This window comes from Vespula vulgaris, chromosome 2, assembly GCF_905475345.1.
Source record: "Vespula vulgaris chromosome 2, iyVesVulg1.1, whole genome shotgun sequence".
Taxonomy (NCBI): Eukaryota; Metazoa; Arthropoda; class Insecta; order Hymenoptera; family Vespidae; genus Vespula; species Vespula vulgaris.
In genome coordinates this window covers 9,481,077-9,504,333 of record NC_066587.1, presented here as the reverse complement: position 1 = coordinate 9,504,333, position 23,257 = coordinate 9,481,077, and the positions used below count along the sequence as shown (strand labels likewise).

Below are 23,257 nucleotides of genomic sequence, written 5' to 3'. Positions count from 1 at the left end.
ATGAATCTATATCGATTTCAAAATCGACAGAGAAAGGTCGTGGTCGTATTTAGTGTATGATGTATGGTATAAATGTGACCAATCAAATCGCGTATTTATTATTTATACGTCCATCAAATACCAAGAAATATACCATTTTAAGAAAATGATAAAAATAAACTAATTCATTTTTGTCTATTTTCCAATAAACAACTAATTTGATTAAATTTAAAACATGTTACGAACAACTTATGCAACAAATTTAAAATCATTCGGTTTCTTTCATTTTCATACAGTAGTAAGTACTATTGTTATTTTATATCTACTTATACTTATGACAAAATATATATTAGAATATTATTACATATTATGTATGTGTAAAAAATCTTTTATATTAAAATTAATTTTAATTTAACATTAATTAATTGCAACAGTGTGTACGATGTACCGAAAAAATTCATAAAACATTCTCTGAAAAACTTGAAGATGGTCCGCAATTTGAGGATTTCATTAGCAATAATTATACAGAGTATAAAGGAAAATTAAAATTGGAGAAAGGAGACAGCAGATTAAAATTACCTCCATGGCTTAAAACTGAAATACCTATGGGTAAAAATTACAGTAAAATAAAATCTCAATTAAGGCAACTACGTTTAAGTACAGTCTGTGAAGAAGCTCGTTGCCCTAATATTGGAGAATGTTGGGGTGGAGGAAGCCATGGTACTGCAACTGCTACTATTATGGTAACTAACTTTAAGTAACATAGTTCTATATAATTGAATATATTGCAAGAATAAAATATTATTTAGTTAATGGGAGATACTTGTACTCGTGGCTGTCGATTTTGTTCTGTCAAAACATCTCGTACGCCACCGCCATTAAATCCTGAAGAACCAGTTAATACAGCAACTGCAATAACAGATTGGGGTTTAGATTATGTTGTTCTTACATCTGTTGATAGAGATGGTTAGTTACAAAGCTTTAATATATTTTGATTTTGTAATAATATAAAAAAATACAATATTGTGTTGCATTGTTGTCAGACTTAAGCGATGGTGGAGCAGAACATATAGCAATGACAGTAAAAGAAATTAAAAGAAGGTATTCTATTTGAAATATGTAAATACTTTATTATAAAACATCAATTTATTTACTTTTATTTGTTGTAGAAGTGATATTTTTGTTGAATGTTTAGTACCAGATTTTAAAGGAAACAGAAGTAGTATTGCAACTATTGTTGCTTCCAATCTTGATGTATTTGCTCATAATATTGAAACTGTGGAGAGATTAACACCATTTGTGAGAGATAGGCGAGCTAATTATAAGTACATATTTTTATAATTTTCTAAAAAAATACTCCTGATATTGAACATATCCATATTTATAATTTATGTTATATTTCATGTTTTTGCTTTAAACAGTCAGTCCTTGGATGTCTTAAGAATAGCTAAAGAATGTAATGAAAATTTAATTACAAAATCATCAATCATGCTTGGATTGGGTGAAACTGACAATGAAGTAGAACAAACAATGAGAGATTTAAGAAATGCTGGAGTAGACGCTTTAACATTAGGGCAGTACATGCAGCCCACAAAAAGACATTTAAAAGTAATAGAATACGTTACACCCAGCAAATTTAAATTATGGGAAAATATGGGAAAACAATTAGGATTTCTTTATACTGCAAGTGGTCCATTAGTACGATCTTCATACAAAGCTGGCGAATTCTTTTTAACAAATATTTTAAAAGATCGTCATCATCAAGAAACCAAAACACCCTCTGAACTATAAATAATATTAATTAATACACCAATGTAATATATAGTAGAAATAAATGTATACTATTACATATAAAAATTATACAAATTTGTAATTAAAGATGTTTGTAATATAACCAATCATCTAGAGGTTTTATATGTGCAGATGATAAATGATAAGTATTTTACTCGTATGTTCAATATTTAAAGAACAAAACTTGAAAATAAAGTGACCATATTTTTTATACAAGTATTATAATATTTTTATTATATTTTAAATTAATCTGTTTCCATAGCAACGGCAGCTTGTGGATCGCGTGGATCCTTATCAGCGGGTGGATCCTGAGGTGGTTTACTGTCGTCTTCAACATTCGATTTAGCCGGTCTTCCTCTTTTATCATCTCCTTCAATTTGGCTTAAATAATCAGACGTTGCTGACTCATCTAGGATTATAAAATCAACGCCTTTACCCACGATTGCTATAGAAACATTCTGCAATAACAAAATATTTATATATATATATATATATATAACCAATATTTATTAAAATATCTGTGGGTTATTAATATTTTATATTTATTTCATTACATTCATACCTTAACAGATAAATCTACTTCATTCGGCAATGTATCACGTAATGCTCTAAGACCATGTTTCACAAGTTCATCAAGATCACATGTCAAAAATTCATTAAGATGTTTTTCTAAGTACGTTCGTGCACTTTGAGAACGAGCTCCAATAGCCATTGCTTTACAATCAAAGTAATTTGCAGATGGACAAGTCTGGTATATATGAGGTCCCTGATCCTTTAATATTGATAAGTAAAATAAAATTTATTAAATATTTCATCGATCATTTTATATAGAAAAATAATTTCTTAATCTATACTAATAATATTATCAAATTTATTATGCTAAATATTAGGTATATTATTATTTACACTTACATCATAACCAGATACTAATAACCCTACTCCATATGGACGTCTATCGTATCTCTGTGTACAAGTCTGCATCTTATTTCCTAATGTTGCTATTAAGCGACTAATAGGAAGTACATCATCATGAGAATATTTATAATTTAAACATTCAATTCTCATATATCGGCTAAAATATAATACAAATAGAAAAAACTATAATACTGTACATTACTAATTTTGTAACATTTTAAATATTGATAAAGAGATGTTTAAAGGAATCACCTTAATATTCTAGCATCGGCAGTAAGACCAGAAATTGTAATTCCCATATGTTTATCAATGGGAATAATCTTTTTTTGATGAGCAGAAAGTTCAGAGGATGCCCTTTTAAGTGCAATGAGAATAGCATGTGTTTTATTTTTAAGACCAACAGTTGCTGATCCTAATTTTACAGCTTCCATTGCATATTCTACTTGATGCAAACGACCCTGTGGGCTCCATACAGTGACATCGCTATCATACTGATTGCGGAACTGCAAAATAATGTATTATTAATTGTTATCTTGCAAAATATGAACGTTTCCATAGTTCTCATTATTGCTTTAAATATTTTAAATAAGATAATATTTATTTTGTAGTTAATGAAACAATATTTTTATAAAATATAATATAAAGTATAATAAAACTTGGAAATTTCTTTATTTATATATATTTTACTTAGTTTCGATTTTATTCATCCCACAAATTATTAATGAGAAAGGTACTGAAAATAATATATAACCTAAAAGAAATATTTAAGTAAATGAAAAAAAATAAAATAAAATAAAAATAAAAATATTATTAATATTTGACAATATAGGCATTAATAATAATAAATTTAAATTAAAAAATATCATTTTGCATCATACATACGAGTAAACATCTAGATACATTATACGTCAAGTAATATTTTCATTAATGACTGAAATATTTGATAATATAAATTACATAAATTTACAATATAAGAAATATATATACGTACCATTTTTTAATATAAATGAGTTAAGCAAAACAATGTATACAATAATAAATTAACAACCACTATTACTTGCAGAAAATATCACTCTGTAAATTAACTATCACGCAATGGTATAAAAAGATAAGATTGATGTAGAGCTGATTCCGTTATACTATCATGCTGCCTCTACACTTCATTATGATTGGTTAAAAACCGGGAATCACTATTTGTTGACTTCAATCAATTTGGATTTAAAGATAAAAAAATCTCTAAAATCAGAGGCCCATATTCATAGCCGAATATTACTTTAAAGATCATCTTAAGATAGATTGCATATACTTTCCGTAATAATAAGACCCTTCACATAAGCATCGATGTAAAGTATAATACATAAGTCGTTAGGAAATCCACCAATTAGAGTCGACTACTATTCATTTCCCTTTATATTTTTTGACAAGATGTAACTGTAACAATAAAAAATTTCATAAAGATGAAATTCTTACGTTCAACCAATCATATGTCTTCTCGTATTTAAACCTAATACTTGAAATTTTATTAATGCAATGGAGTAGCGTTATATAGATTTTAAGGTTATATACATATTTTGCTATTAAAATTATCAAGACCATTATGTTTCGTGTTATATTGTTATCAACATATAAAAATACAAAAACAAAGATACAATAAGTAGCACTTAATACTTAAGAGTGTTATTAATCACCTCTGGTTTTATAATAGCTTATACGAATAATAAATCCAGGTATAATTCTTAACCAATTTTGATGAACAAAGTTTCATTTTAAATACTAAAGTTTAAATAAATTTTGAAAAAAAGTTTTACGCATAAAATTTTCTTAAGAAAACAGTATTTGTTAACATAATTTTTTTTACAGAATATAATTTTTACAAAAATTTGAAAAAATCGACTCCTCATTTAAATCTTCATATTTAAGATGAGGTCCTGTTCGTCAGAATCAGTCAAGTATTATGCTTAAATTAATTGTTGGCATAAACACTATTTTAGACATTTTTTGTGAAAAACTACTTTCTACAGCGCTTCTTGAAATCTAGTAAGAGACGAGATTCTTACCCTCTTACTACTGATTTTCATATATATATATTTAAGTGATGTGTTGTGTTTCCGTAATCCAGCTAATTACCTACTTGCCTATGTGCATACACTAATCTCAAATTATCTAACCCATTCTATAATTTAGTTTTACCTGATTATTTTATCTAACCTAAAAATAATAATTAAAAATAATAATTAATGAATATATTTATAAATAACGTACTATTGAAATAAAAATCAAAATATGTCTGTTTCCACACTATCTATGAGGTAGAACTTCCAGTGTTATTATTTTTTGTGATTTCTCCTGTATGATACGTATACAATATATATATCCGTTACCATCACCATAGGATATAAATATAAGAAACTATGTTTATGAAATATGAAAAGTATTTGTTTGTCCTACTAAACTAATACTCTAATCCACACTGACTCGATTGTTATGCGCATGAGAAGAGTAGAATATACCTACACGATACGATGGGCGCATGTTGCGTATTCTCTTGTTCATATTTAAGGTTATTTTATTAGTAATATATTTATAATCATGATTGTCAGGGAATTTCAGAAGAAAAAGCTATTACTTTACTACTACTACTACTACTATTTTCCTCATCACTATTCGATTTTTTCTCATCGATATAACAACGAAGTTCATAATGTTCTTTAATTGAATATATAGAAATGAAACATAGATTGGAGTTTTGATTGTTAAGTGATATAATTCCTGACAATATATGTATACACATCTACAGTTATTAATGACATTAGTGAAGACTCTTTTCATGTGACCAAGTTTCCTTTCTATCAGTCATCCATACTCCTTTATGCTTATACTATAATGAAATGTTATTATATGACAAACCAATGGTATTTATTTGGAAGCAAACAGTAAGCCAATGATGATTTTTTGGTAGTTTTAATTATTTTTGAATAATGAAGGTTCTCAGTCATTTTATTATTTTATGATAATTTTATATAATTAATATCCGAGTTCACTCATTGTTAAACAAATTACTTGCAGTTTTCATTATTTACAGATAACCGTAGTAAGGAGAAAATGATGTCATTGGTTTGTTGTTTGATTCTAGATAAATATTATTGAATTGTCACATCTTCATTACATATAAACGTTATTAATATGTATTAATATTTTTCGGATTAGAATAGAATATTATTCCGAGACATATTTCCGTACAAAATATTAGACATCTAATATAAATTTTGATTAATTATTTAATACCATTGGTTGCAGCCAATTATAGTATAGTGTGCAACATTAGAGCGGCGTGCATAGTTACATGTAGAAAGCTCATAATACGATATATATATATATATATACACACACTGGCAACTTTAATTATATATTATATGTTTATCAAATTTCAAAAAAAGACTACGAGAACGGAAGTACAATTTTTAATGAGGATTTTATCTTTCTATCATACATTACAATATGATAGAATTAAATAATGATGAATTCAAATATATAAATACATACGTACATACATACATATATGTAAAAATTTTACATTGATTATACATGAAGTCTTTCCTATAAGATTTGTTTGTCAAAACAAAAGCCAATTGTAGGTCGTTTCTTAAACGTGGACCAAAAATATTGTGAATATATCAATAATAATTATGGTTCGTATTGTTCTGTTCCTTCTATTGTATATGTATCATATAATCATTACAAAATATACATATTTTATACATTTTTTTTAGGCTTCAACTTCTAAAAAAAATGGTAGTTCCCGGCGAAAAGGTGCCTCTAAAATTGAATTAACAGAAGATCAAAAAGCTGACATAAAAGAAGCCTTTGATCTATTTGATCCAGATGGAACAGGCAAAATAGCAACTAAAGAACTTAAGATAGCAATGAGAGCTCTTGGTTTTGAACCAAAGAAGGAAGAGTTAAAAAAGCTTGTAGCAGATTTTGATCCAGATTGTCTTGGGAAATTATCATTTGAGGAATTTTTAAATATAATGTCTGTAAAAATGTTAGAAAAAGATCCAAAAGAAGAAATTTTGAGAGCATTTCGTCTTTTTGATGATGATGAAACTGGGAAAATATCTTTTAAAAATTTAAAACGTGTAGCTAGAGAGTTAGGCGAAAATCTAACGGATGAAGAATTACAAGAAATGATTGATGAGGCTGATAAAGATGGTGATGGAGAAATTTCTCAAGAAGAATTTATGCGAATTATGCGAAAAACCTGCTTATACAAATAAACGTAATCATTTATGTTTGTTGTTTTCATTTCAAATTAAATTACTTCTAAACTGTTCAATTACATTACTTGATTTGCAAAAAATTACAAAACTTTAAGTTGTAAAATTGTAAAATTTACTTAAATAATTAAGATATAAAATATCCTTAAAATTCTTTTTAACTCTGTAAAAATAATGAAGTACTTAACAAATAAAATTTATATATTGCTATTTGTTATGTATTTAATTAAGTTTTAAACTTTTATGATTTTTTATATTCTAAGGTTTGACTAAATAGGTTATCACTTATTGTAAACAAAGAATAGTTATTTTAATAAATTTTTATTTATTTAGAATAGTATTCTTATCTAATGAATCAAATTTTTCTTCTATTGTTGATATAGCAGTATTTATTAATGTTCGCACTAAATCTGCTCTTCGTTTAGACTTTGCTAAACTTTTTATAAATAAATCTTGCGATACTGGAATACCACCTAAAAAAAAATTATTATATCATTGATTAAAATATCTTAAATACTCCAATTGTGATTTTATATACTTATAATTAAATATTTTAATATATAACATACCAGGTTTATGTATACAACATATTGCTTCTTCATCTGAAACTATTGTTAATTTTCCTAATGACAAGCTTTCCTCATCATCTGTTGGATCAGCGATTAAAAGTTGCCTATGATATAAACAAATTTTTATCTTTTTATTTATTGTTTTTTTTTCTCAAATGTAATAGAAATACATAATAAAGAACTAACCCATCAAATATAGCAAAAGTTGTACTAACAGGCAATGCTTTAACTGGAAATGGAATTCTATGTTTACGTTCTACACAAATATTTCCATTATTTGGATCATGAGTTATTTCTGGTAAAGTTACTAAAAAATAAATAAATATATATTTTTGTTAATTGTAGTTATTTTTCTAAGATCTGTAAAGAAATATAACTTACAGCATTTAAAGGCAGTTGCCAAAGCACCTACGCAGGCATCTATAACTGCACCATCATAATTGATGCATAAAAGATCACAGTATAATACCCACACTAATTTAGCTTTATAAATGCACAAATTTTTTAAATCTACTGCAGCAGAATTTATAAAAATATGTTCTATTAGCTTAGTAATAACTTGTGCTTCTTCAGTTGGTGGACCTGGGTGAAATTTTGGAGAGCATAACGCAGAAAGCTCGACATTAGGCACAATAAAACCACAGTCAGGTGTTTCTACTTTTGGCGTTGTTAATTCCTGTAATAAACGATATTTTCTAATTTTAAGGATGAATTATATATAATTATATTATCTCCATATTCTATAAAGATATATTTACAGCCTTGATGCCACAAATTACTGTAGTGTTTCCAATTTTAAATACAGCGGAGCCATCTGCTCGAGTTATTGAAGATACATTAACACTTATAGGACGAAAAGACAGAAATTGTCTTCCATCTGGTCTTATATCTTGAGCCTATACGCAACAAATGAAAATTGCTCAAATTAAATTAAATATAATATCACTATGTTAATAATAATATATATAAATTTATATATTTACCAGATGATCATGTAAGTACTTCACTGGATGAATTATTCTGCAAATATATCAAAAATGAAAACTGGATATATAACCAAATATAATCAATTTAAATAAAATCATAAACTCTACACTATATTTTAGAAAGATCTATATGTATTCATAATTTTTACTTTTAAAATAATATACTTTGAAATGTCAACTTAGTTTAAATATGAATATACAAACTTGTATTGAGAATCCATTATTATTCATACACAGTCCATTCAAGCTACAACGAAATACATTTAAGCTGTAAAATCTTCTTTTATACGATCATGCGCTGTGTTCTGTATCTTCACTCCAGCTATAAAGTATAGCATTATATATAATTTAATTTATATCAATCATATATTGACATAGTATGTTATAAGCCATGCAATACATGTGTATCCGACATTATAAGATTCTCTACATTAAAATTCGAAAATATTTGTTATGTGTAGGATTACCAATGATTGGTTCACCATATACAAAATTATCCAATCGTAATCATACACATCATCAAATATATTCTTTTCCTTAATTTTTTTGTCTTTTCTTATTGGATGAAAATCATATAAATAAAGCTCGGCAATACAAAAAAAATAATAATACTTAAAAGAAAAAGCAGTTACAAAATTTTTATTTCACACATTTATAAAAAAATAAATTATTAAAGTGAATTAAATTTTAAAGTTGTGAAGTGTAAATTTGTTATTAATTCGAAGTAAAACTGTGATTAGTACAATCAAATAAAACTACTGTTTATTGATATATAATAAAATCAATAAATAATATACCGAAGGATATATAAATAAACCGAAGGATGAATATATCACAATTAAAAAATTATAATAGACCTTTTATCTCTATGTTTAAATTAAAATATTATCGAAAACTGGTATAATCAGATAGCAGAAAAGTAAAGATATAAAAATTTCAAATGAAAATGTTTTAATAATTTAAATAAAGCTTGATTGGAATTGATATAATATGGCATCACTAATAAAAAACTTGTATCAAGTAGTTGTTAAAAATACAACGCCGCCCTGGTGGTTGTACGTAACATAACTTGAATTTAACTAGCCTATAAGTTTTACACATACCGGTTGATCTCCGTGCTGACGTCGAGGGTTCATAGGACGATGATTTTGGTTAGAATTTGTAGATGTATAACATTTGATAGTTTTGAGATATATAATTAAATTAACTTTAACATTTTTATATATTGACGATTTTAAAACTTAATAATGCATACAGTTTTGACACGTGGAAATGCTATTTTAGCATTTACATTAAGTGTATCAGCTTGCCTTACATTTTGTTGTTTCCTTTCAACAGTTTTTATAGATTATAGAGCAAATGCAACTTTAAATACAGTAAAAGTAGTCGTGTAAGTATTTAATTTTATTTAAAATTGTATAATTTATATTTATATAATTATAGTACTATGTTAATATTATCCTCTATATTAAATAATATAATTTCAGACAATATCATAAATTTTTATTTTATTAATGTACTATATATAATCAAAAAATATATTTATTTTACAGAAAAAATATGCCAGATTATAGTGCATCAAAGGTGAAAAATGATCTTGGTTACTTGACATTTGATCTTCAAACTGATATCCTTTTTATTCAATGTATATTATTAAAAATTTTATATGTATATGTATGATACGTGTGTGTGTGTATATATATTATACAGATATATATATATATATAATCAATGGTTTCTATATTTCATATATTATTAGAATTTTTTATACTGTAATTATTTCCTTATAAAATATATACATCTCACTCCACTATTTAACTGGAACGTTAAACAGTTATTCTTGTATCTTACAGCAGAATATCAAACAAGCAATAATAACTTTAATCAGGTATGAGTTTATACTAGTTATTATATGTTTTAATTTTTAGAAACTTATAAAAATTTTTTGTAATCTAGAAATTGACTGTTATTATAAGAAGATATAATTTATTTTTTTAATGTAGGTAGTTTTATGGGACAAAATAGTTTTACGTGGAGATAATGCTGTTTTAGACTTTAAAAATATGAATACAAAATATTATTTCTGGGATGATGGTAATGGTTTAAGGTAGATAATTGTTTTTTCTTTGATATTAAATTTTTTAAATTTATTATATGTTACTTATAAATTGACTGCTTTTAGAGGTAACAAAAATATAACATTAATGTTGTCTTGGAACATTATACCAAATGCAGGATTATTGCCAAGTGTTAATGCCATTGGTTTACATACTTTTGCATTTCCAACAGAATACACAACTTTACGTGTATAATGTATGATTATCCAACATTATTGGAAATATATTAATAATTTTAAAACAATTTTTAATTGTCTCGTGTAAAATGTAAAAAAGTATATAATAAAAATAAGTTGTACATTAATTAATACTTATATACAGGGCTATTTTATATTTCTTTACTTTTTGTTAGTTAAAAAATCACGTACCTAATTACATGTATTTATAATAAATAACACAAATATTTCTTTGAATCTAAGGTATTAGATTTATATCTAACAGAATATTAGATTAATATTCTAATATTAATATTCTAATATTCTCTAAATCAGAATTATATTATTCTGTACCAAATTATTATTATTACTTAAGAATGTGCATCATACTTCATGCATATTGTTGCATATTACTGGTATGTTGAATTCTGTGAAATGTTTATTTCAGTTTATACTTATAAAAGATTCAAAGTATTAGTTTCTGTTAACCTTACTACTGTAAAATAATATTTTATATCACATTTTTTAAAGTTTTTTATTTATATAATTCTACTTTATAATATTATTAATATAGTAATTTTTAATTGTCATACTTTTCGTATATTTTCAATGTGTTAAGTTCACATTATTACTTAATGATTATTATATTTCTTTCCCCAATTTATCACTATCCTTTACTTCATCCTCACTTGAAGATTCATCTTCTTGTTCCTCTTCTTCATCATCATCATTTTCATCTTCATCTTCTTCATCACCATTAGCAATGTAATATTCTGAACCGTAACATTCAGCGTCATTAGTACCTGCTTAAAAATATACATCATAAAAATCAACTGAAATAATAAGTGATTTAAAATTATACAAAATATAATACTTATGTTACCATAATCATTATAACCATTTTCTTCATCGGAATCATATGGTCCAGCCTGAGTTTGTCTACCAAATTTATGGCTTCTTGCTATGTATGAAAAATATAAGCATTTAGAAATTTGAGCTATATGTAATGGATTATTCAGAAAATAAGAAAGAAGTAAGAATTTGACTGTTCTGTGCTATGTTCAATTATTTTATATATTAATTTAGAAACATGTTCATGATTAAAATACTTACTAGACATACTAAGGTCCTTAGTTTGCGATGTTTCATATCCGCATTTGGGACAAGGTATAGGTTTATTCTTTTCATATTTAAATCCTTTTCTACGCACATGATCTTCGCAATAACATGTTTTACATCTGAGACATGAATATTGTCCTAAACGATTACAAGACTGGCCTAAAAATATTGTAAAATATGTTTATATAATTTTTAAAATTGTAATAGTACATTGAAAGATTATAAAATTTTTACATTTGAAACTTTCAGCTTCTAATACTTGACATGATGCTTGATGTTCGAATTGATCATCTTCGCAAAGGAAACAATTACAGAAAGAACAGCGGAATATTCTTCCACCATGATCCCATACTCCTCTTTCGCATTCTTGGCAAATAGCATCCATCAATGGACAAGTACATGCATGAGTAGTTAAACAACGTCTTCCATGACAAACCCAAGCTTCACAATGATCACATATAGCTCCCTAATATAAGAAACATATTTAACTATAACGTTGTTATTTCTATAATAACAAACTATAAAGTTTTATTTTATACTTACTACCATCCCCAAACCTGTAGTAAATATACCAGGATGTCTTACCACACAATCTCCCGTTTTTAACATACATTTTACTTTACCACAATGTGCACACATAGGTAAGCGTTGCACATGTTGACAAAAATAACAGAAAGCACGACTTTTCTGTTTTTTATTGCATTTGTCACATTCCTGTACATAACAACATATTATCATTTAACTACGGTAGATATTCAAAAAAAAAAAAACAAAATGTAATAAAATAAATAATTACAAATAGGAATTATCTTAAATGAAATCCATTGTCTTAATTTAATCTAATATTTACCATTACTGTATTACATGGTAGCTTTGCTATGTCTATTTGCTCCTTAGCAGTCCTAATTTCTTTTTGTCTTAATTTTTGTTTTTCAGCTTTTCTTCTCTGACCAGTCTTTTTTTTTGGCATTTTAATATTTCAAAGAAAATAAAATATCTAGGTTATCCTTTCTTCTTCTGATCAACCACTGATGATTACTGACGTCTGTAATAAATTCGATCATAAAATTGTTTTCCACTAACATATATATAAATGTAAAAAGAAACAGAAAAGTACGAAAGATCTTAAACGAAATATTTATATTTTGCGTCAAATTTAATTCATCACGAATATGATTTTATTAAAAAGATAATAAATTATAAAAGTAAAACCAAAATAAACTGTTAAGGTTAGTATATATGAACTCTATTCGCAGCAAAATATTTCTGCTAAGTTCTTATAAAATAACGTATTATATTCAAATATCTTTAATTACATCGTGGGACCAAGTAACAACAATCAATAAAAGCAAGAAGAATTCAATCGATCGAGGAAAGTTGAAAGTTATAAAAAAGTATATCTGACAAGATATAATTATTTTTGTTCTATCGCGTGCTTTACCAATTACATCTTTTTTGTCGGAAGTTATACGTAACATAGAGCAAGCATAGAATTTTTTCCCCTAAAAAAATACGTTAATAAATTGAAAGCATTCTTTTGAAATTTCTTTGTTGTATATTGTGTATAAATTACAATAATTAAGATTTTCCAAAATTTTTTTTTGAAGTTTTGGATTATGTCCCATTTGGATTATGTTACATATGCATCATTATTTATGAATTTCAAAAGCTAATTTTAGGCGAATTATAATCGATTCATTGTTGTTTTTTTAATCTGTTTCTAGTTTTATTGTTTTAACATTGCAATGTTTTAATCAAGTTTAATCTTAAACAAATTCACCAATCGTTGTAAATTCAACACGTTACCGTAGTAAAATTTTGATTCACTGCTTTGTCTATAACATCTTTCTTTTTATATCATGGATGGTCACGTAAACATCACAACATATAACCTGCTATACTCTGACGTACTCAGCCAAACTCAGTAGAAATGTCAGGAAAACAGCGTTGTTATTTTCTGGTACTCAAACAAGATAAATAAATCCTTCTAATATAAACCGAGCAACAGTCGTTTTGGAAAAAAGAATGGACCTCTCACGAAATTTCATCGTTTATAATTTAAGATACTTCCTCCTGAGTTCAACTAAAAAATCATACGTACAACAAACAAGATACATCAGGTATGCAGTACGCAGTACGTAAAACATACGTTTTCTTTTATATTTCTTGGAAAATATTTTGAAATTTGTAGAACTATATAATCGATAAAAACGTATTTAAAAAAACCGCGATTTTCCTATTTATATGTAATAGTTTTCGTTATTACAATATAATTGTTTTATGAAATTGTAGAACTTGATAGGTTATGAAATATATATATATATATATATATATATATATATATATATATATGTATGTACAGAAGGTAGTATTTTGTTTTGTATGCCATAATATTTATGATTGGTGATATATCTTAAATTAAAAAAAGCCAGTAATAAAAACGAAGTTGGCATGATAGTTGTCAGTAAAGCCATTTTATATCTGTTGATATTTCAGATTAGCAGAAGTTGGAAAACTCGAAACTCCTAAATTGCAAGGAAAATATGAAACAGGTCAGTTGATCCTGCATAGAGTTTTCGGCTATCGAGGAGTAATTCTATTTCCATGGCTAGCAAGAGTATATGATAGGGATATACCAAATAAAAAGGAAGAGTATGTCATATATAATTATATATAGTTGATAGTTATAGAATTAATGTATATAAAGAAGAATATTTAAGCTATTTTTCTTTTAAGAAACAGCGATAGGAATTTTAATAGTGTCGGTAAAGAAGTCAAAGGGAGGACACATACATTTTATCAAGTTCTAATAGATCAAAGAGATTGTCCGTACATAGTATGTATGATAATATAGTATTTATATATTTGTTTTTGTATTTATTATAAATGTATGTGCAAATATTTTTATTAAAACAATACATAGCGTGCTCAAACAGAAGCAGTGACATTTTTGGGTAATCATGAGAGCAGCCGCAGTCTGTATGCAATACCAGGCCTAGATTATGTTGCCCATGAAGATATTTTGCCATATACTACAAATGAGAAAACTGCATTGCAACACGAACTTTTTGATAAGTTTTTAACTTATGATTCAGACAGAGATCCATGTTTTATTGCGCAAGAGACATTGAAAGCATGGCAAAAAAAGAACCATCCATGGTTAGAATTATCTGATGTTCATAAAGAAACAACAGAAAATATACGTATTACTGTGATACCATTTTATATGGGTTGTAGAGAAAATCAAACTACATCCGTTTATTGGGTACATTATATTTTTAAGGATTGTAGATGATATATAATTTACATGAATTGTATCATACACATCCTTTAATTAAAATTTTTATTTCCTTTGTGTAGTGGCGATATTGCATTCGTTTGGAAAATTTAGGAGATTTGAGTGTACAATTAAGAGAAAGGCATTGGAGAATATTTAGTCTTTCTGGTACATTAGAAACTGTTAGAGGGAGGGGAGTTGTAGGGCAAGAGCCTGTACTATCTAAAACCTTGCCTGCATTTCAATATAGTAGTCATGTTAGTTTGCAAGCTCCAAGTGGTCACATGTGGTACGTAATTAATACGTCTCAATGTATCTGTAGCAGCATCCTTTTTAACTAATGACACCTTTGCTTCAGGGGAACATTTAGAATGGAGAGAGAAGATGGATATGCATTCGATTGTAGGATACCACCTTTCTCGTTAGAATCGAAAACAGAAGAAACACCTATACCGGATGTGGAACCATGATATTTTTATGGAACAATTTAGAAATATTCAACAAGGTCCTTCGTATTTCCCGTTTTTCAGCAAAGACTTTGTCCACCTTACGATATAATAGCTGTCTAAATCGAGAATTACTTAATTATACATCTCTTATCCTTTTTAGTTTCATCAAACTGTATATATTAATTACACATATGCTCTGCACATCTTTGAGTAGTAGATCATAAATATAACGATGTAGCATCTTAATAGTCATATATTTTATTACATACGTAAGAATAATGTATAATATCTAATGTAGTATCAAAAAATGTTGATATTATAATATAAAAACGGTACTTTGTATGTGTATATGGAAAATATTTAATAAAATATACGACACTATACTACAGCGAAAATGGTATTGGCTACATCAATATATGAAATTGCTATTGGTCGATGGAAAAAGTCCATCTTTATCATTGGTTAAAAAATCAGTAAACCATTCAAACCATGAAAGCGTTATATCCAATGTACTCGATAATATTTCGCCTTTATTTAAGATCATTCTAAATCTTTTAGTTTTATAAGTAGTTTACATGAAATTTTTATTAAAAATTTTAAACATTGCGGTAAATCTACTCAATTTAGTATATCAAACTGTTTTGCATGTCAACAGCAGAAAATATTAATACGCATGCGAAGATCTGTATTAGACATGCGCAGTACAGAATCCTGTTCAATGTATGGCGAGAAATTATTATACTTACCTTGTCTATCGACCACATGCGATAAAAGCGACATGCCCCCTCTGTTTGTAAGTACGGTATACTAGCGTAGAACTCTGTGGCGACGCCTAAATCCATTACACCATTACGGAAGAGAAGAGAAGCTAGATCAGCATTATGGTTGTCTGTAAGTTAAATCCTTGCTTATTTTCACATCACGCTTTCTTTTTAGTGAAAAAAAAAATATATATATATATATACATATATCATACAATTCTCATACAATTTATTTTGCAAAGCGATAAACGCGTAAAAGTATGAAATAATTCATTTTAAATATCACAAGAAATTTCGCTATTCGAAAATAACGCTTACTTTTTTGTTCGAGCGCACCCAGTTGTTCCTGTCAACGACTTTTATTCCAATGTTTGTCAATATACTGTGAGACTAAATATTGAGTGTACTATTACCTTTTCTCGAAATATCAAATTGATATCCATTGGTTTACATTTTATTCTTTTTCGTGCTTATATATTCTCCAAATGTTCAAATTGTTCACAGGATGTCGTAAATTTTTCACATGATAGTTTTACGAAATGTGACAATGAACATATTGTAAAATATACTTATTGAAATTTGTATCTGCCATTTTGCATTTGTATGATTATATATAAAATTTTATTCCACGAGATCGGGGAGCTTTATATGATCAAAAAATTTGACGAAACGATTTCTTTTTCTTTTTTTTTTTCGAGCATAAGAAATAAACCCGAGGCCGAATTTTGTCAATAATATGAATAGCCATTAGTTACAATTTTTTATCTATAGACAAAACATTTTGTATTTTTTTTAATCAATATTATTTACAATATACATCGAAAACGTTATACGTGCATAATTTTTGGTAAAATACACGTATACACATATATATGTGTGCGTCACAAAAGTCAAGTATTTCGAAAGTGAAAATCACTTTGTCATTTAACAAAAATAAATCTTAGGTAGAGCCCAAAATACGTGATAGGCCATGAGAAGAGTATTTTAGGCAGTTATATTATTTGTATTATAAAAATAAAAAAAAAAGATACATTTGGAAATGCGTGTAAACAAAAGCAGTACTACCTGCTTTGAAAATTTCTTTGTCTTTCTTTTTCCTTCTTTTTGCAAACGGTTTTAGGTTCGTTTATATTTTTTTACGCTAATTTATACGATAAATCATCTATGCTACTAATATCATCCTTTCGTTACGCAGTCGACATTATTCAATAATACGATTTTTATTAGCGTATTGTTGCAATGTTGTACGAAACAATGCTTTTTAAGGTATCTCCGAGCGAGTACATATCGTACATATATAATCAATTTTTTTTTACGAGCCATTTAATGGAATACGATCGTCGACGTGCTCTTTAAGATCTCATATTTTATACACATGTTTGAGGGAACGGCCAATTAATTTCTTTTTAACACGTTGCATATAATTAGTATGCAAACATTAGTATCAGTATTTTGATTGAGGATATGGAGTATAATAAAAAACAAAATAGTATTGTGAATATAATATATTCATAAAAATTATTTCTATTATTTCAATTTAATATTTGTTATACCAATATTATTTAGTCTTTGTAAGATCAACCAATATTTCTTTTTGTTTCTGAACAGCAGCTATCTTGACAGCAGAAGTACTCAATCAGTTGCGTGCAAAATTTTATGCAGACAACAGAAATGTGCAAGCACAAAATGTCTGTACAAAAACCAATCCTATTGAGGCTTGTATATCAAGAAAAGTGTTGGAAGAAACTCAGCATGTTTTCACTCATAAAATAGATACTGAAGGCAAGCCAATGACAAACCAAAAAAATTCTGGACGTTGTTGGATATTTGCAACTTTAAATGTTATAAGAACTGCCTTTATGAAGCAATATAACTTGGATGAATTTGAATTTAGTCAAGCTTACCTTTTTTTCTGGGATAAGGTTTGAAAATACAAATTATCTTATATTTATAAAGTAAATTTTATCCTTATAAAATATAATTTATAATAATACTACATTATAATTATATTTATAGTAACATTTACTTTATTTCATGATAATACTATATTATAATTATATTAATATATAATAATATATTATATTTATAATGATACTATAAATATAATGATTTAAATAATTTGTTATAATTTAAATAATTTATTACAGGTAGAACGATGTAATTACTTTTTGCATAATATTGTTAAAACTGCAAAACGTGGTGAATCAGTGGAAGGAAGATTGGTATCATTTCTGTTGCATGATCCTACCTGTGATGGAGGTCAATGGGATATGATAGTTAATCTTATAAATCGTCATGGTCTTGTTCCAAAATCATGTTTTCCAGAATCATATAGTTGCGAGGCTAGTATTCGCATGAATAGTCTCTTGAAAAGTAAATTGAGAGAATATTCCAAAGTTCTAAGAGGTTTAGTTGCTAATGGAGCTTCTGATAAAGAATTAGAAGGTCAAATTATGGAACAAATGACTGTGATATATAGAATAATTGGCATTTGCATCGGTATTCCTTCCGAAACTATAACATGGGAATATTATGATAAATCGAAAAATTATAACTGCATCGGACCAATAACACCTATCGAATTTTATGAAAAATATGTTAAGCCATACTACAATGTCGACGATAAGGTGTGTCTTGTCACAGATCCAAGACCATCTAATCCTTATGGAAAACTTTATACAGTGGATTGTTTAGGAAATGTCATAGGTGGAAGACCAACGCTTTATAATAATCAACCACCAGAATTACTAATGAAATTATGTGCAGAAAGTATAAAACAGAATGAACCTGTGTGGTTTGGATGTGATGTGAACAAACGGTTAATAGGTAAACAGGGTATCCATGACATTAGAGCTTATGACTTTGAATTGATGTTTGGAACAGATGTACAGATAGGTCTTACAAAGGCAGATAGATTACTCTATGGAGATTCTATGATGATACACGCAATGGCATTTACAGCTGTATCTATTGATGTAAGTTTTTTATAATTGTTTATATATGGTAAAAGTATATACTAATAAGTGTATATATTGAATTTTAGAACGAAAATAAAATCAAGAAGTTCAGAGTAGAAAATTCTTGGGGAGAAGATCATGGTCAGAAAGGCTATCATATTTTAACAGCTGACTGGTTTTCAGAGTTTGTTTTTGAAGCTGTTGTAGATAAAAAATTTGTACCTGCTGATGTCTTAGCTGTATTCGAGCAGGAACCCGTTACTTTACCAGCATGGGATCCAATGGGTACTCTTGCTCAGTGATGGTAATAGTCCTTTCAAGAAGTGATCTAAGGACAGTAAAAATAGAACTTGAACGATTGTACAACAATTAATAAAAAAGAGATCAGGGAATTTTAGTTACCATTGAATTTTCTTAAGCTTATTATTCAGCTGTATTAAATATTTCTTATTTTAATCTATCTTGGAAAGTCAGAAAAGCCACATTTTAAAGGTATTTTGAAAAGTTTCCTTATAGGTACAAAAATATCTTTTAATTTTTTTGTATCTACAAAGCAATATCATGTAAGATGCCTTTATAACGATAAACTTTAAAGAATATATAAAACTTTCTGGGAGTATGTATATTTTCAACTCTGTTTCTATGTTCTAATTTTATATTTACGAATTTACAAATATTATATACTTAAAATTTCAATAGCATATCTATATGTAATATATACACTTATAAAGTTATAAGAACTTAAGTTTTTCTATATTTCAATTTTTTTTGTTTGTAACAATACTTAAGTTTTGCCCAGACACCCTTACACATGTTTTGCAGACGTGTATCATTCTGATCCACTGCAAGTTTGTATATATTTTTGATCATATATTTTGGTGTTTTGAAATAACCTTGCTGTATCAAACTTAAGGCTGCATATAATTTACAACGAGCAACGAGAAGGGGATTTCCAAGATGTAGTGCTAATTGAAATTGTTTTATTGAAATTTTTCCTGCCATCTGAGCCTGTATAAAATGTATATTTTGATTAACTAATATTTTTATATTCTATGCACTATAAAAAATAAAACTAATAATGAAGTATAAGATCATTACATTAAAATAACTAAAGAGATAATCGCATTTTTTAACTGGTATTTAGCAATTATAGATGTCGATAAACTATTTTTGCACAGCAATAATACATTGAATTACGCAACTTACACAATGTTGAAATTCTTCACCTAAGGCAGAAAATGCTCCTCCTAGTGTAGATAACCATGACATAGCATAATCTAGTTCTCTTGTCTCTAATACCATTTTTGTTATTCTCTCATTCCTATAAAAATATAATTTTTACAAGAACTATTCAACATATTTGAAGAAATCATTAAATCACATCTATATAGCTTACCATTTATAATCTAGGAATTGCTTTTTTGGTGTACGTAATTTTATTAAAATCATATATTTGAAATTCGTTTGATTTGTAATTAAAGATAAATGTTTCAACAAAACCTGTAATGCAGCCTTACGATAAGTATTTGACTTTATCAAACTGTTAACATATAATGAAACAAGATATGCATTAAATCCCCTTTGATTTAAGGGAACTGCTATTGTTTTACAATGCGACTTATTGTCAAGGATATTAGGTTTTGATTTAACTCCTTTTTCATTATTTTGATGCAGATATTTAATCGCAGAATTCCAAGTAATATTGACATTATCATAAATTGTCTTACTTCTGTGTATTATTAGTTTTAATGATTTTTCCATTCCTTATATTACAAAAAATAAATTAACGTTTTATGATATATAGTGTATACAAATATGGCAAAACACGAATGTACTTCAGCACAATACTTAACAGTTCGCATGTCACTATAAATTATTAAAAAGATCGATGGAAACAATTTAAACAACTCTTTACGCATAGGTTAAAATAATTAAATTGAAATTAGAAATTCAAATATAACAATTTAGTTAGGACATTTATAATATATCAACATGTACGTTTATAAATTACATTAAAATGTCCCATTTTTAAAATCATTCAAAAAAATTATAAATCTTTTTTTACAATTTTTCGGTTACAGGAACGAACTGTCACGGATGAAATTTTAAAATCATTTTAATCTAATCATGCGATGAGACACTCCTAGGTATGATCCTAAATGCGATGGCTTTATCCCTATATTTCGGAGGAGCATGACCGTTATCACACTCCTATCACTGATTGGTTGGTTGGATAGACAGTGACCAATCTATCATCTATGTCGATTAGGTTAGTGGAAATAAAAGCACGTAACCAAACTATTGTAATCAGATTATATTTTTATACCATTATATTAATGTTTTTGTTATTCAGAAGTAGTGGTAACTGAAGCGGTACCATTTCTATTTGGTGAAATCACGGTTAAGTGCATGATCATAGGTCTACACTAAATGTAACCTGTTTAGCAACATTGCTACTAGACGTCGCTTTTTCTCGAAAGCACCTAAAGATCAAGTGAAAACAATAAATACAAGTTTTAAAAACATGAACCACGGTGTCTAAGATAGGGTTTACTCGTTAGCTCTATCGTCGAGTCCTTTTAAACGAACTCTGGATTGAAACGCAAAACTCGTATCATGAAACACTACTCTGAATTGCAGAGCAACGCCATCTAAATAATGAAACGCATAGATGTAATGAATGTGGAGATATACTAACGTTATACAATTTCTATGTAGTAAATTCACAAAACGTTGAATTTTGATTTGTTTAAGTCAGTTTTTCGACCATGAACTAGTTTCGATCATTATTGATACTATTATTGGAAATTTCTTATGCAAAGGAACCATTATGCGATAATACGAATTATCATTGAGTTAATAAGTCGCACTTAATTCATTTTTAGATGGCAGTGTAATTTTTAATAAACTTTTACGATCAAGCTCACAATATGATCACTTTACTACTTTAATTTCTATTATTAGCGTTACTTCCCGTTGATAACATATATAATGAGAAAATCATACGTAAGAAGTTCAAAATCCTTAGGCTTTTGTACAATTCCATATTAGAAATATGTTATATTTTGTTTGTGACGATAGAACGGTCTACGGAGCGGATTTTGTAAACATATTTTACCCACGATCTTTTACTAGGTTTTTGTTAATTTGCATTGTCAATATATATATGTACAATATATATATATATATATTTATTTATTTATATAGGTGCTAGAATACATGTGCTTTTAGTTCGATGCATGCATATGAATGCATGCTGAAGTAACGATTCAACCCTGTTTCTTCAAACCTGCATTGTTATCAATGACTAATCGATGAGTCTGAACAATTGATTGTAAAAAATAAGGGAAACAATTGATACGATTGTTGTATCACTCGTAAATTGATATACTTTAAATAAAAGTATTTCATTATTAGTTATATATAATTATATTAGAAAGAAGGCGACATGACGTATTTCTAGAAATAGGACGGTATATGACATCGACACGCAATCATTAACGTTAGCCAAAAATTAGATCAACCAGTAGCGATTCGCGTGGTAGAACACACCTTCTCGAGGCGAACCAATCGCGAAGCTTGCTCAATTTTACGTTGCTTTAACACTCCACCGATCTAAACGTGTAGGTCGTAAGTGTACATACTTTCGATGATTAAAACTCGTTTTTATCACTCTTCGAGGAATAAAAATTAGAACATATAAGAGAAAATATATTCCATAAAATCGATCTATTTCGAAGGAGCACGTAAGAAAAGAGAAAAAGAGAGAGACAGAGGGAGAGTGATAATCAATCCAAGGAAAAGGTACGAAGCCGAATCTGATCATCGTTCGAGCTCCCCACTTAGCGAATCAAGAAAAGATTCCCCAAGTCGTTTGTTATTGGGTTCTGGGACTGAAGCGTAGT

General features: G+C 27.5%; 9 protein-coding genes across 17 annotated transcripts; 5 read left to right on the top strand and 4 right to left on the bottom strand.

Moving 5' to 3' along the window:
• The first annotated feature begins 66 nt into the window (after positions 1–66).
• On the top strand, positions 67–1,770 carry LOC127072738 (lipoyl synthase, mitochondrial). Its single transcript, XM_051013397.1, has 6 exons — positions 67–277; positions 414–722; positions 789–945; positions 1,023–1,080; positions 1,149–1,304; positions 1,401–1,770. Exons 1-6 carry the CDS (start codon positions 215–217, stop codon positions 1,768–1,770), a joined length of 1,113 nt encoding a protein of 370 aa, XP_050869354.1. The 5' UTR covers positions 67–214.
• A 29-nt stretch (positions 1,771–1,799) lies between these two features.
• LOC127072744 (proteasome subunit alpha type-1-like) lies at positions 1,800–3,840 on the bottom strand. The gene is made up of 5 exons (XM_051013407.1): positions 3,677–3,840; positions 2,938–3,188; positions 2,683–2,842; positions 2,333–2,542; positions 1,800–2,228 (listed from the first exon to the last, which is right to left on the bottom strand). The coding sequence occupies exons 1-5, from the start codon at positions 3,677–3,679 to the stop codon at positions 2,016–2,018; spliced, it is 837 nt and encodes a 278-aa protein (XP_050869364.1). The 5' UTR covers positions 3,680–3,840; the 3' UTR covers positions 1,800–2,015.
• A 381-nt stretch (positions 3,841–4,221) lies between these two features.
• Positions 4,222–6,975, top strand: LOC127072753 (uncharacterized). Of its 2 annotated transcripts, XM_051013422.1 has the most exons (4): positions 4,222–4,412; positions 4,546–4,722; positions 5,983–6,374; positions 6,456–6,975. In XM_051013422.1, exons 3-4 carry the CDS (start codon positions 6,372–6,374, stop codon positions 6,960–6,962), a joined length of 510 nt encoding a protein of 169 aa, XP_050869379.1. In that variant the 5' UTR covers positions 4,222–4,412; positions 4,546–4,722; positions 5,983–6,371; the 3' UTR covers positions 6,963–6,975. The 2 variants fall into 2 exon arrangements, with proteins under 2 accessions (XP_050869379.1, XP_050869380.1); XM_051013423.1 differs by lacking the exon at positions 4,546–4,722.
• Positions 6,976–7,266: 291 nt separating this feature from the next.
• On the bottom strand, positions 7,267–8,926 carry LOC127072743 (exosome complex component RRP43-like). The gene is made up of 7 exons (XM_051013406.1): positions 8,722–8,926; positions 8,515–8,551; positions 8,290–8,427; positions 7,913–8,207; positions 7,718–7,838; positions 7,532–7,635; positions 7,267–7,435 (listed from the first exon to the last, which is right to left on the bottom strand). The coding sequence occupies exons 1-7, from the start codon at positions 8,736–8,738 to the stop codon at positions 7,284–7,286; spliced, it is 864 nt and encodes a 287-aa protein (XP_050869363.1). The 5' UTR covers positions 8,739–8,926; the 3' UTR covers positions 7,267–7,283.
• A 630-nt stretch (positions 8,927–9,556) lies between these two features.
• Positions 9,557–10,950, top strand: LOC127072752 (signal peptidase complex subunit 3). The gene is made up of 5 exons (XM_051013421.1): positions 9,557–9,907; positions 10,071–10,146; positions 10,319–10,405; positions 10,521–10,624; positions 10,700–10,950. Exons 1-5 carry the CDS (start codon positions 9,765–9,767, stop codon positions 10,827–10,829), a joined length of 540 nt encoding a protein of 179 aa, XP_050869378.1. The 5' UTR covers positions 9,557–9,764; the 3' UTR covers positions 10,830–10,950.
• A 348-nt stretch (positions 10,951–11,298) lies between these two features.
• LOC127072740 (zinc finger protein 330 homolog) lies at positions 11,299–16,400 on the bottom strand. 4 transcript variants are annotated; one of them, XM_051013400.1, is made up of 8 exons: positions 13,482–13,659; positions 13,225–13,410; positions 12,759–12,953; positions 12,452–12,622; positions 12,143–12,374; positions 11,903–12,067; positions 11,673–11,750; positions 11,299–11,595 (listed from the first exon to the last, which is right to left on the bottom strand). In XM_051013400.1, exons 3-8 carry the CDS (start codon positions 12,876–12,878, stop codon positions 11,432–11,434), a joined length of 930 nt encoding a protein of 309 aa, XP_050869357.1. In that variant the 5' UTR covers positions 12,879–12,953; positions 13,225–13,410; positions 13,482–13,659; the 3' UTR covers positions 11,299–11,431. The 4 variants fall into 4 exon arrangements, with proteins under 4 accessions (XP_050869357.1, XP_050869360.1, XP_050869359.1 ...); XM_051013403.1 differs by having other exon boundaries at positions 11,299–11,592; positions 13,482–13,656; XM_051013402.1 differs by lacking the exons at positions 13,225–13,410; positions 13,482–13,659 and adding an exon at positions 16,381–16,400.
• LOC127072739 (polymerase delta-interacting protein 2) lies at positions 13,886–15,969 on the top strand. Of its 2 annotated transcripts, none has more exons than XM_051013399.1 (6): positions 13,886–14,028; positions 14,405–14,560; positions 14,651–14,744; positions 14,832–15,173; positions 15,269–15,474; positions 15,544–15,969. In XM_051013399.1, exons 1-6 carry the CDS (start codon positions 13,934–13,936, stop codon positions 15,653–15,655), a joined length of 1,005 nt encoding a protein of 334 aa, XP_050869356.1. In that variant the 5' UTR covers positions 13,886–13,933; the 3' UTR covers positions 15,656–15,969. The 2 variants fall into 2 exon arrangements, with proteins under 2 accessions (XP_050869356.1, XP_050869355.1); XM_051013398.1 differs by having other exon boundaries at positions 14,645–14,744.
• On the top strand, positions 16,376–19,749 carry LOC127072737 (bleomycin hydrolase). 2 transcript variants are annotated; one of them, XM_051013396.1, is made up of 4 exons: positions 16,376–16,525; positions 18,007–18,317; positions 18,543–19,370; positions 19,439–19,749. In XM_051013396.1, the coding sequence occupies exons 1-4, from the start codon at positions 16,516–16,518 to the stop codon at positions 19,652–19,654; spliced, it is 1,365 nt and encodes a 454-aa protein (XP_050869353.1). In that variant the 5' UTR covers positions 16,376–16,515; the 3' UTR covers positions 19,655–19,749. The 2 variants fall into 2 exon arrangements, with proteins under 2 accessions (XP_050869353.1, XP_050869351.1); XM_051013394.1 differs by having other exon boundaries at positions 16,377–16,525; positions 18,004–18,317.
• Positions 18,400–21,456, bottom strand: LOC127072748 (uncharacterized). Of its 3 annotated transcripts, XM_051013414.1 has the most exons (5): positions 21,206–21,454; positions 20,749–21,115; positions 20,559–20,673; positions 20,162–20,360; positions 18,400–19,680 (listed from the first exon to the last, which is right to left on the bottom strand). In XM_051013414.1, the coding sequence occupies exons 2-5, from the start codon at positions 21,111–21,113 to the stop codon at positions 19,616–19,618; spliced, it is 744 nt and encodes a 247-aa protein (XP_050869371.1). In that variant the 5' UTR covers positions 21,114–21,115; positions 21,206–21,454; the 3' UTR covers positions 18,400–19,615. The 3 variants fall into 3 exon arrangements, with proteins under 3 accessions (XP_050869371.1, XP_050869372.1, XP_050869370.1); XM_051013415.1 differs by having other exon boundaries at positions 20,246–20,360; positions 20,749–21,456; XM_051013413.1 differs by having other exon boundaries at positions 20,749–21,454.
• Positions 21,457–23,257: the final 1,801 nt, after the last annotated feature.